This window comes from Equus quagga, chromosome 12 (assembly GCF_021613505.1).
Source record: "Equus quagga isolate Etosha38 chromosome 12, UCLA_HA_Equagga_1.0, whole genome shotgun sequence".
Classification (NCBI taxonomy): Eukaryota; Metazoa; Chordata; class Mammalia; order Perissodactyla; family Equidae; genus Equus; species Equus quagga.
This window is the reverse complement of record NC_060278.1, coordinates 33,700,906-33,713,221: the sequence shown is the minus strand read 5'-3', so window position 1 is coordinate 33,713,221 and position 12,316 is coordinate 33,700,906. Positions and strand designations below refer to the sequence as shown.

Sequence of the window (12,316 nt, the reverse complement as noted above, 5' to 3'; positions counted from 1 at the left end):
TCAGAGGCCCTGGACGATGAGACAGCACTGCAGACAGGGACCACAGGGAGGAGAAGCAAGAATTGGCCCTGGGAGATGCAGCTGCCTGAGATCCATGTGAGCTGAGCAGAACTGCCCAGGCAACCCCCAAAATCATGAGAAATAACATACTAGTACTGCTTTAAGACATTAAACTGCAGTAGTTTAGGGGCTGGCCCCGTGGCCAAGCGGTTAAGTTCGCACGCTTCACCTCGGCGGCCCAGGGTTCGGATCCTGGGTGTGGACATGGCACCACTTGTCAGGCCACGTTGAAGCGGCGTCCCACATAGCACAACTAGATGGACCTACAACTAAAATATACAGCTATGTAACAGGGGGCTTTGGGGAGAAAAATTTAAAAAATAAATAAATAAATAAAAAATAACCTGGAGTATTTTATTGCATGGCAATAAAGAACTAAGAGACATTCTCCTCATAACTAGGTCATAATGTCCTTTTATTCCTCAAAACTTCATTTTCACAGGACCTTTCTCATTTTATATCTAAAAGCACTGTAAAATGATACCCGCTGTGTCCTAACACTAAATATCATATAAACTGAAACTGAATTCTTGAGGATAAAAATTAGAAAAGAATTTATAAATTGCTTTATGACATTTTCATAGGAAAAGCAATATATAATTATAAAATATTACATAATAATTATAAAATATAAAAAATAAAAATAATATAAAATATTATATATTTTAAGGAGTGCAATACTTAGGAACAAGGAGGTTTAAAAAAATATGACAGCCTTAACTTTCATCAGATAGAAGCCAAATAAGACGATGAATACCTCAAAATTTAACATTTCTCTGACTCTACTAACTTTTCTGTTTGGAGACTCAGTTTCAGTGGGAGAATTCTACAAGAATCCGCTTTAAAAATATACGTATGTTTAATTACCTTTGTATGGATGAAGTCCAACAATAGCTAATATTCACTGAGCACTTAGTATATAAGCACTTTACACATATTCCCTCATTTGAATCCTCACAACGACATGAATTAATCTCCCTTTTATAGAGGAAGACACTTTCCCCACAATTACACACACGGTGGAGCCAGAACTCGAATCCAGGCAGCAGACTCCAAGGACCTCACTTTCTATCACTATTCTGTAATAATGAAATTCTTCCGAGAGTGCTCTAATATAAAATGGGATTAACTAATAGCCAAACACTGTGTAAGTGCAACAGTTTGACAACATATTTTAAGAAATAGAGTACAATCATAATTTTGTTTCCAATATAACTTGGTTATGAATATAACAATTATAGAGATTATTAGAGGCTTAAGATACACGAATCAACAAAAAGAAGTAAGTTGCAGGCTGAAGTTGTTCAGTGTATAATTAAAAGTCCTCACAGGCTTGAACAAGATATTTAACTTCTCTGAATGTCAGATAACTCAACTGTAAAATGGGGTGATAAGAGTACCTACCTCAGACGATTCTTGTGAGGATTAAATGATAGTATATATAAAAGCACTGCTCAGAGCCTAGCACAAAACCAGCAGATAATAAATGTTCACAAGTGACAATTAGTGAAGATGGTAAATTCTAAGATATTCCACACTGGTAATTATGAAAAGAGGAAATGTATTACGTTTTTATAATCATTTATAAACAGCCTTAACAGAAAACGTAAAATCCTCCATACTTTTCCATTTTTACATCTTTCAAAATGTTTGTCTCTCTTCACTGAAAGTTCTTCTGGTAAATTTACATATTCATTTCCAAAATTCTTCCATCCATCTGTAACAATATTTCTAGTTAGGGTGGTATAAATACCTCACTCTCAACCTCTAACTGCCTCAATAGCATCTTATTATTATTCTTTGTTATTAAGCAGAATTTTAGGAATTCCACAGAATTAAACAGGGTATAGCTGGTATAGTGTCTTACTAAATGGTGTAGTAGATTTATAATTCAAAGGAAGAGATTAACTAGGATCTGATTTTAAATTTATAAGCATAGTCAAATTTCAAGTTAATTGTGTACATTGCACATACACATGCAAAAGAAGTTTTCTTATCGCCGAGTAGGTGGGTAAAGCTAGATTGTTATTCTCTTTGCACTGACTGAGGAACAAGGGGGAGTGACTCAGAAAAAATAGGGATTCAGTTCAACTAATAAATAGAGGATATGTCTTCAAGGAAGACACAAAGGGTTCTCAGACTTTGGCCAAGGTCAAGCATAGAGTATAATTCTAATTAGAACAGAAATTTCAGATGAGAAAATGATAATTAACCAATTCTAAGTTGTGACTGTGTAACTTCACCAAGTTCACACAGTGAACAGGTGGAAGAAGGAGGATTTGAACTCAGGCAGTCTACCTCCAAAGAGTTCTTAATTACTGCGCTAATACCAAATTACATGGATAATCACCTTAAAAATTACTGTTTCCCTACCTGTGGATTAATTTACAATCTATTATAACAAATACATTCTCACATGAAAGATGGCATGCTCCTCTATTTTGAACACCTATATCCTTTAATCTTTTAATACCATTTTTTACATAAGGAAATTGCTTTTCAATTTTCTCTAGCAATGAAAAAGATAACTTACACTTCCCACAAACATATAAATTGGCACTTATTATTCTGGAGCACTGAGGGAAGGGAAAAGCTATTTCCCCCATTGGCTCAGGAGCAGCCATTAAAATAAAAAGCTATGATTTCCAAGACTGTTCACTTTCCTGCTGACATTAGTGAGGTGAGGCACCAAGCAGGAAGTACACCAGAGCCATTTCTGCTTCTGCTTTCAGGAGCACACAGAATGCCAAATGGAAAAGAACCAAATCATTAGGGAAAGCATTTTATTTCCAAACTTCTAAAATGGTATCAACAAGAATAGGGAAAAACGCAAATTATAAAGTAGTTTGGTGGCACATCAGCCATAACTTCCTAACGAGCCCTATCAGCATTCAGCCCTCACCGCTGACCACTGAGATGATGCTCTAATTACTTGGTTTTAAACAACAACAGGTATTTCAGATTCACTGGAATAAAAACCACCACACCCATATTGTTCATATCATAAGATAATCAGCTAACAATCTGTGCAAATGGCAGTTTTATTATATTTCTTCCATAAACATAAGTGTGCTGAGTAGAGGAATAAGTTACTATTTCCCACCTTCCTTTTATGATGGGTTGTGGAAGCATCCATCTCTTCCTCCCCTATATTATCTATCTGTGAAGTTGGACTACAATTCATTCTCTCCTCTTCTTGCCTCTGAAGTCTGTCTGCTACAGCCTGGATAGCTTCTGTCCATTCTTCCCTATAAAACAAGTAAAATTTCCCATTAACAGAGGTTGGTAAACGACTCAAATATTTCCCTTTTATAAACTATGAAATCAACACAAATAAACTCTATTCCAGGATAATACGCACACATACACATAAATATATCTCCCATTCTTACTCCAAGATGAAATTAATCCTATAAGCGTTCTATATTACAGACCTAAAGTCTGTAACACCATTTATTTGGATATATGTTAAAGAAAAAAAAGAAGACGAGAGTTACAAGAAAATTCAGTTAAAATCCTTTAAATGTATAGTTAAATTTTAATTGTCTGTACACATCTTACCTATGAAGTAAATTGATCCCCATAAGTTTACTGCACTTTTTTAAATCTTTTGTTTAGCCATTGTAAGCCCATCATTGACATACTCAAGAACTTTACTGTGGTCCAACAGAAATTCTAAGAAAAGGTTTTCAAAGCCAAAACCTTTCACTGTTTCCAGATCCTAGATAAGTTCTTTTTGAAAAAAAAACAAAAACAAAAACGATAGGCATGAAGTTTGTAGCTTAAACAATAAGTCTTAGGAGCATGAGTATCAAGCTCTTATTTTTTGACAGCTGTGCTATCCGATCAAGAATCATTTATTTCCATATAAACTTTAAAGTCAGCTTGCTGATTTCTTAAGACAAAGCCTGAATTTGGAGTAGAATTACATGAACTCGATAGATCAATTTGGGGGAACTGTCGTCTTCATAAATTAAGTATTCCAATCCACGAGCACGGTCTGGCTCTCCATTTACCTACGTCTTTAATTTCCCAATGCAATGTTCTGTAACTTTCTCTGGAACAGTCCTGTGCATCTTTAATTGAATATATTCCTAAGTATTATTTTATGCTATTGTGGAGGCTTTAAATTTTAAATTTCTAATTTTTCTCGCTAGTATTTAGAAATATAGTTGCTTTGTGTGTGGTGACCTTGTATCCTGCTGCCTTACTAAATTCACTTATTAGTTCTGGAAGCTTTTATTTTTCTGGGTTTCCTACGTATGCAACCATGCTGTCTACGATACGAGCAGTTTTACTTCTTCCTCTCCAATCTGTCTGCGGTTTACTCCTTTTCCTTGCCTTACAATGCCCTAGATCAGACCAATCACCTAAACACAAGTGATGAGAGCAGACGTTCTTTGTTCCAGATCTTATTAGGTATTGAGCCTTTCAGATTTGAGTATATGTAAGCGGTAGCTTTTCATAGATACCCTTAATCAAGCTGAGTAAGTTCCTTTCTATTTCTAGTCAGTTGAGTTTTTTTGTTATGAAAGGGTGTTGAATTTGTCAAACGCTTTTTCTGCATCTGTTGAAATGATCATGTAGTTTTTCTCCTTTCTCCTATTAATAGAGTGAATTTAGTTGAACAATTTTCAGATGTTAAAGCAACTGAACTTTTGGGATAGACTCCATTTGGTCATGATGCATTATCCCTTTTACGTGTTTTTGAATTTCATTTGTCAAAATTTTGTTAAGAAATTTTGCATCTATATTCACAAGCATATTGGCCTATAGCTGTCTCATTTCATGACAGTTTTGCCCAATTTCTGGAATAAGGGTGACAGTGGCCTTACAAAATGAGTTGGGAAGTGTTCTCTCCTCCATTATTTTCTGAAATAAACATGTAGGTTTAGTAATATCTGTTTTTTAAATGTTTGACAGAATTCACCACTGAAGCCATCTGGACCTGGAGTTTTCTTTAAAGAAAGGTTTTTAAATTACTAACTCAGTTCTGTTCATTGATACTGGGCTCTTCAGGTTTTCTAGGGTCAGTATTGGTAATCTGTGTCTTTCCTCTTTCGTTTTTCTCTAACAATCTTCCAAGATGTTTTCTAATTATATTAACTTCTTTTTTCTCAAAGAACTAGCTTTGGTTTATTGATTTTTCTCTACTATTTTTCTGTTTTCTATTTCAATGATTTCTAATCTCTATTGTTTCCTTCTTTCTGTTTACTTTAATTTCCTCTACTTTTCTAGTTTCTTAAGTAGGAAGCCTAGGTTATGACTTAAGACCTTTCTTCTATTCAAATATAGGCATTTAAGGCAACAAATTTCCCTCTAAGCACTCATTTAGCTATATCCCACAAAATTTGATATGCTTTTTTTCATTATCATTCATTTAAAATCATCTTCTAATGGCCCTTGTGAATTTTGGTTTTGACCATTTGATTATTAAGAGACATGTTGTTTAATTTCCAAATAGTTCTGAGTTTTTCTAGTTCACTTATTGTTATTGATTTCTAATCAATCCTACTGAGGCCAGAGACCATATTTTGTATAGTTTCAATCTTCCCAAATATATTAAGAATTGTTTTATGGTCCAGAATATGACCTATCCTGGTGATGTACCACGTACATTTGAAAACAATGTATATTCTGCTACTTTTGGGTGTATTATTCCATAAATATCAATTATATCAAGATGATTAATAGTGTTATTCTATGTCTTTGCTAATTTTTTGACTAGTTGCTCTATTGATTGCTGAAACAAATTTTAACATCTCCACATATAGTTGAGGGATTGTTTCTCTTTCTCTTTTCAACACTGTTATTGCATGCATACATATTCATGATTGTAATATCATCTGGTTCAATTGACCGTTTTATCATTATAAAGTATCCCCATACTCTCTAGGAATATATTTAATTTTGAAATCTGATACAATATAGCAAAATCTCCTTCTTATGCTTATTATTTGCAGGACATATCTTTTTCAACCCATTTACTTCCAGCCCAGCTGTGTCTTTTTATTTACAGTGCATCTCTCATAGACAGCATGAGTGGGCTCGTATTTTCATCAATTCTGAAATGCTCTACTTCTTAATTACAGTGTTTAATCCATTAATATTTAATGCAATTTTTATATGATTGCACATGAGTCTACTATTTTACTTTTTTTCTATTTGTCTCCTCTTTTATTTTCCCTCTTTTCCTGCCTGTTTTTGTTTTACTATTTTATTTAAATTTTTCAGAATTCCATCTTAATTTTCCTGTTGTCTTTTCAGCCATGTTTTTTTTGCTGTATTTTTCCATACATCTGTAACTTTACATAGTCCACTTATATAATGCATTCTGGATCAATTAATTTTTTGTGATTCTGTTTCCACTCATATTAACCTGGTAGTCATCATACTCTTGCTTTCCTTTTAGCAGTTATCCTTGAAATTATAACATCATCGTCAACTTAGCAAAGTCTAAGATACTTTTAACTCTCCCCAGAAAATGCAGTGACATCATAAGACATTAACTCCGTGCTCTCCTCAAACTCAATTTCTACGGCATTACTTCAGGGTTTTTTATTCTTCATATAATTAAACCACAAGATATATAATTATTATTATGAAAAAGATCAATATTCATTTGGCTTTATAGACTGATTTACCATTTTAATTCTTCCTGCATCTCTCCTCCCATCTGGGATTATTTTTATTCTGTCTAAAGAATAATCTATTAGTATTTCCTTTACTGCAGGTCTGCTGGCGACAAACTGTATCAATTTCTGACTGAAACTGATTTCATTTTGCTTTTAGTCTTGGAAGAAATTTTTGCTCATGAGCCCTATTTTCTTTCAGCACTTTGGAGATATCATTCCGTTATCTCCAATTATCGTTCTATTCCATATATTCCGTGTCAATTATTCCTGTTGATATAGCACCTTTTGTTCTAACTGCTGCTCCTTTGAAGGCAAAGTATCTTTTTTCTCTATCTTCTGTAAGGATTTTTCCATTGTCCTTTGTTTTCAAAAGTCTAATCGGACAAGGTGGGTTTTCTTTGTATTTTTCTGCATGAGATTTACAGAACTTCTTATATATGTGATTTGATATTTTTAGCCATTTTGGAAAATTTTTGGCCATTATCTCTTCAAAAACTTTCCGTCCCATTCTTTCACTCTTCTTTCTTGAGACTCCAATTAGGTGTATGTAAGGCCTTCTCTCTGCATTCCCTACGTCTTACATTCTGTTATTTATTTATTTGTTTGTTTTTTAAGATTTTATTTCTTTTCTTTTTCTCCCAAAGCCCCCCTGTACATAGTTGTGTATCTTTCAGTTGTGGGTCCTTCTAGTTGTGGCATGTGGGATGCCACCTCAGTGTGGCCTGATGAGCGGTACCATGTCCGCGCCCAGGATTTGAACCGGCGAAACCCTGGGCCGCTGAAGCAGAGAGCGCAAACTTAACCAGTTGACCACGGGGCCAGCCTCTTAATTTTTTTCAAGATTTAATTTTTTTCCTATGTTCTTATTTATTTATTTTTATTTTCTACCCTTTTCTCTCTTCATGTTTCATTCTGGATATTGTGTTATAACCTATCTTTGAGTTGAGTAATTTTCCCTAATACTGGCCTAATTTACTGTTAAAACCATTCACTAGCACTCAAATTTTAAATATTTTATTTTTCAAATTTACAATTCCAAATTTATTCATTTTTATAATTTCTAGCACTCTGATCAAGTTCCCAGCCTGAACTTTTATGTCCTTGAACATACTAACACACAGCCCTTTTCATCTCTGTCTGACAACTCCATCATCTGGGACCTCCATGAAGCCAGCTCTGTTGTCTTTATGGCTCTGTGGTTCTGGCCACACTGGATTGAATCTTTGTGTACTTGTTGATTTTTAATGAGTACTAAACAATGTGCATGAAAAAGTAAGAGAGAGTTTGAGGGCTAGGAGGATAAAATCTTCTTTTACAGTTTATATTTGCTTTTGACAGGCTCCTAGGAGACTAGCAAAAGGGGATCATGTTAACCAAACTTAAGGCCTGAAATAATCTAAAGCTAGACTTCAAATCTTAAAAGGTAAATCTGTATATAGTTCACCTTTCTTCTAGAGTATAATCCTTTAGAGGGCCAACCTCACGTGTAGTGATCTATTGTCCTGCTCTTTGGCAGGTCCTGGATTCCAGAATACGACCACCAGAGCTGACAGATACTCCAATCTCCCCATCGCAGACAGGTCTTCCAGAATTAGCAGGCACTCCTAGGGTGGTCTTTTTTGTTTTTAAACATTTTTTCCAGCTTTTCTAGTAGTGCTTAGACTACTGACCTAAATTACCTAATTCACCATAATCAACCTACATAGGCATATATTATATATACCTAAGAATATTATTTATAACTATATTAACATTACTATATAATAAAATACAATAATATAACAATATATCATATATATATGATAATACTCCTTTGTAGATATATATGTATATATTGGACCAAATTATCTTACTAAGTGAAAGAAGGCATCCAATTGTTTAATTCCTATGTAATGTTAGAAAATGTAGCCAGTTTCGAAAACAAAATGGAGACCCCTATGAAGCAAGTAAATTCATTTTTTAAAGTCTACAAACTACTTGTACAAAGCTAAACAATTTCCACAAGCTGACCATTTATTTAAAAACAGATATTTGATTAAAATGTCTAAATATGTGTGCTACTAAAATTCAAATAAGCCATGATGCAGTAAGAACTTACAAAGATAGGGGAAACCTTGGTATTGGGAATAAGTACAACAAAGTGTTACAGGTAAAATGATACCAAGTATGCAGTGGGTACAGTGGCGTTCAAAGAAAAACAATGGTAAGTTTGGGATGGGGACCAAAAGAGAGAGATGATTTGTCAATAGAGAGGTACAAGATGAGTTGGGACAGGAAGAAAGTATGAGGAAGAGACAAGCAAGGGAAGATATTCTGGCATAGGAGAGCAAAAGAGACCAGAGAGAGCCAAAGGATACAAGAGCCCACTATACAATTAATATTGGGAAACTACAAGTAGTTCAATATAGCTGTAACAAAAGGAGAGTGTATGTGTGCACATGCGTGGACAGTAAAGGGCACCAGGTCAGAGAACAAAGATGATGGTATGGTTTGGCATGCACTCACTCAGCATAGTCCCTCCTCCCAGCTCAGCATAGAGTGAGTGGGAGAAATCCGCTAACTGTTGGCTTTTCTCTGGGGAGGGAAAAAGTTGGAGTGTGTGTCCAATGTTCTGGCATTTTAAGGGTCTGCCCAAGGACTTGTTTGTTTCTTGCCCATCTTGAAGACTCTAAATGTCTGAGGGCTACTGAGAACAAAAAAGAGTTGGGCAGCTTGCTGCTGCTCTACAGGACGCACATACAGCAGACAGAAGATGATAAAGCTCAGCAGCCTCTCCCTCAGCGGGGAAGAGAAGAGCGGAGTGTGCATCCAACATTCTGGTTCTTCAGGGAATGGCCCCTGGAACTGGTTTCTGTCTTGCCTGACTCAGAGCCCTATGGGAGCTTGCATAATCTAGAAGCCTAGGTGGTGCTGAGAACAAAAGAGACCAAGGAGGCTTGTGGTAGCTCCTGAAAACCTGCAATATTGGAAACAGGCTCCAGAGGGAGCAGGAGATTATAAACTCCTGAAAAAGAAACCTAAAAGTCTCTCTAATTGGAGATTTACACATACAAATCCAGAGAAGTTACATCCACAGAAAAAGTTTGAAAGACCCCCAAAATCTCTAGCTGGGCTGACTGGTGAAGGTTATTCCCTATATGAAGGCAGTCTTGTAAGACAGGAGGGATGGCTGTTTCTCATATGTGCAGATCCCAACACAAACTTACAAGGCAAACAAAGAAACAGGGAAATATGGTTCAATCAGAAGAATAAAATCTCCAGAAACCGATCTTAAAGAAAAAGAGACCTATCAATTATCTGACAAAGAATTCAAAATACCTATCAGAGAGATGCGCAATAACCTCAGTACAATGATACAGGAACAAAATAAGAATATTAACAAAGAGAGAGAATATATTTTTACAAACTGGAGCTTGAAAATACAATAACTGAATTGAAAAATTAACTTGAAGGGCTCAACAGCAGTCTGGATGAAGCAGAAGAACTGGCAAATTCAAAAACATGTCTTCTGAAATTATCCAGGTAATTATCCAGGAGCAAAAAGAAAAAAGAATGAAAAAGAGTGAAGAAAGCCTAAGGGACATATGGTATCCACCAAATGGCCCACTAAACACATTATGGGAGTCCCAGAAGGAGAAGAGAGGGAGAAATAGGAAGAAAACTTATTTGAAAAAATAGTGGCTAAAAACTTCCCAAATCTGGAAAAGGAAATGGATATCCAGATTCAACTAGGACAAACCAAAAGAAATCTACACTGAGACACATTATAATCAAATTTTCAAAAGTCAAACAGAAATAGAGAATGTTGAAAGCAGCAAGAGAAAGGTAACTCATCACCTGCAAGGGAGCCCACAGAAGACTATGAACTGCATTTCTCACCAAAAACCTTGCAGGCCAAAAGGCAGTGGGATGATATGTTCAAAGTGCTGAAAGACAAAAACTGCCAACCAAGAATATGATACCTGGCCAAACGATCCTTCAAAAATACTTTCCCAGGTAATCAAAAGCTGAAAGAGTTCATCACTACTAGACCTTCCTTACAAGAAATGCTCGAGAGTCTTTGAAGTTGAAACAAAAGGACGCTAGATAGAAACACAAAAGGATATTAACGTACAAAGTTTCTGGTAAAGGTAAATTTATAGACAAACACAGAATACTGTAATACTGTAACAGTGGTATGTAAACCACTTTTAGTTCTGGTAGAGAGGTCAAAAAAATTATAAATATGAAAATATGTTAATGGATACACAATATAAAAAGATGTTATTTGTGACATCAAGAACATAAAGTATGGGAGTTGAAATAAAAGAAAAGAGCTTTGCACACAATTTGAAGTTAAGCTGTCATCAGCTTAAAATAGACTGTTACAATTTGAAGATATTTTATATAAGCCCCAAGGTAACTACTAAGAAAATACCTATAAAAGATACACAAAAGAAAATGAGAAAGGAATAAAAGCACATTACTACAAAAAATTCAATGAAACACAAAAAATAGGGACAGAAAAGCAACAAGACAGACAGAAAACAATGAGAAAATAGCAATAGTAAGTCCTTCCCTATCAGTAATTACCTTAAATGTAAATGGATTAAACTCAATAAAAAGACACAAAGTGGCTGAATAGATTTAAAAAAAGAAGATCCAATGCATGCTGTCTAGTGAATCTCATTCAGATTGAAGGACACACACAGGTTCAAGTGCAAGGAGGAAAAAGATACTCCATGCAAATGATAAACAAAATAGAACACGCGCAGGCGTGCTTCTGGCAGACAAGCAGACTTTAGGTCACAAACTGGAACAAGAGACGAAGGAGGACACTATACAATGATAAAGGGTCAATTCACCAGGAACATCTAACAATTATACATATATATGCCACAACATGAGAGCACTCAAATATATGAAAAAAATATTGACAGAACTGAAGACAGAAATGATAGCAACACAATAATAGGAGATTTCAAACCCCACTTTTAATAATGGAGAGAGCATCAGAACATTGAGATCAATAAGCAAACAGAGGACTGGAACAATACTATTTAGATCAAATAGACCTAACAGACAGACAGAACCACCCCACTCGACAACAGCAGCATGGACATTCTTCTCAAGTGCACACAGAACATACTCCAAAACTGATGTTTGGTCATAAAACAAGTCTCAACCAATTTAAGAAGACTGAAATGGTACCAAGTATCTTTTCTAGCTTCAACGAAGCTAGAAACCAATAGCAGAAGGAAAACCGAAAAGTTTGTAAATATGTGGCTCTTAAACAACACTCTTCAACAACTAACAAGTCCAAGAAGAAATCACAAAAGCACAACATACTAAAACTTACAGGGTACAGCAAAAACAGTACTAAAAGGGAAGTTTATTATGGTAAATGCCTAAATTAAAAAAGAGGAAAGATTTCAAATAAATAACCTAACTTTATACCTCAAGGAACTAGAAAAAGAATAATTAAGACTACAGTTAGCACAAGGAAGAAAATAATACAGATTAGAGCAGAAATACACAAAACAGAGAATAGAAAAAAAATCAGTGAAACTAACAGTTGGTTTTTCCAAAGCATCAAAAAATTGACAAACCTTTAGCTAGATTAATTTTGAGAAAAAAAGAGA

At 35.1% G+C, this 12,316-nt stretch overlaps 1 protein-coding gene across 1 annotated transcript in view; it reads right to left on the bottom strand.

The window, feature by feature from the left end:
• The window catches only part of AKT3 (AKT serine/threonine kinase 3), a 325,271-nt gene that overhangs the window by 141,923 nt on the left and 171,032 nt on the right, over window positions 1-12,316 (bottom strand). The window contains exon 5 of the mRNA XM_046678396.1: window positions 3,164-3,308. Coding sequence (XP_046534352.1) covers window positions 3,164-3,308 — 145 coding nt within the window. The remainder of the gene's footprint in view (window positions 1-3,163; window positions 3,309-12,316) is intronic.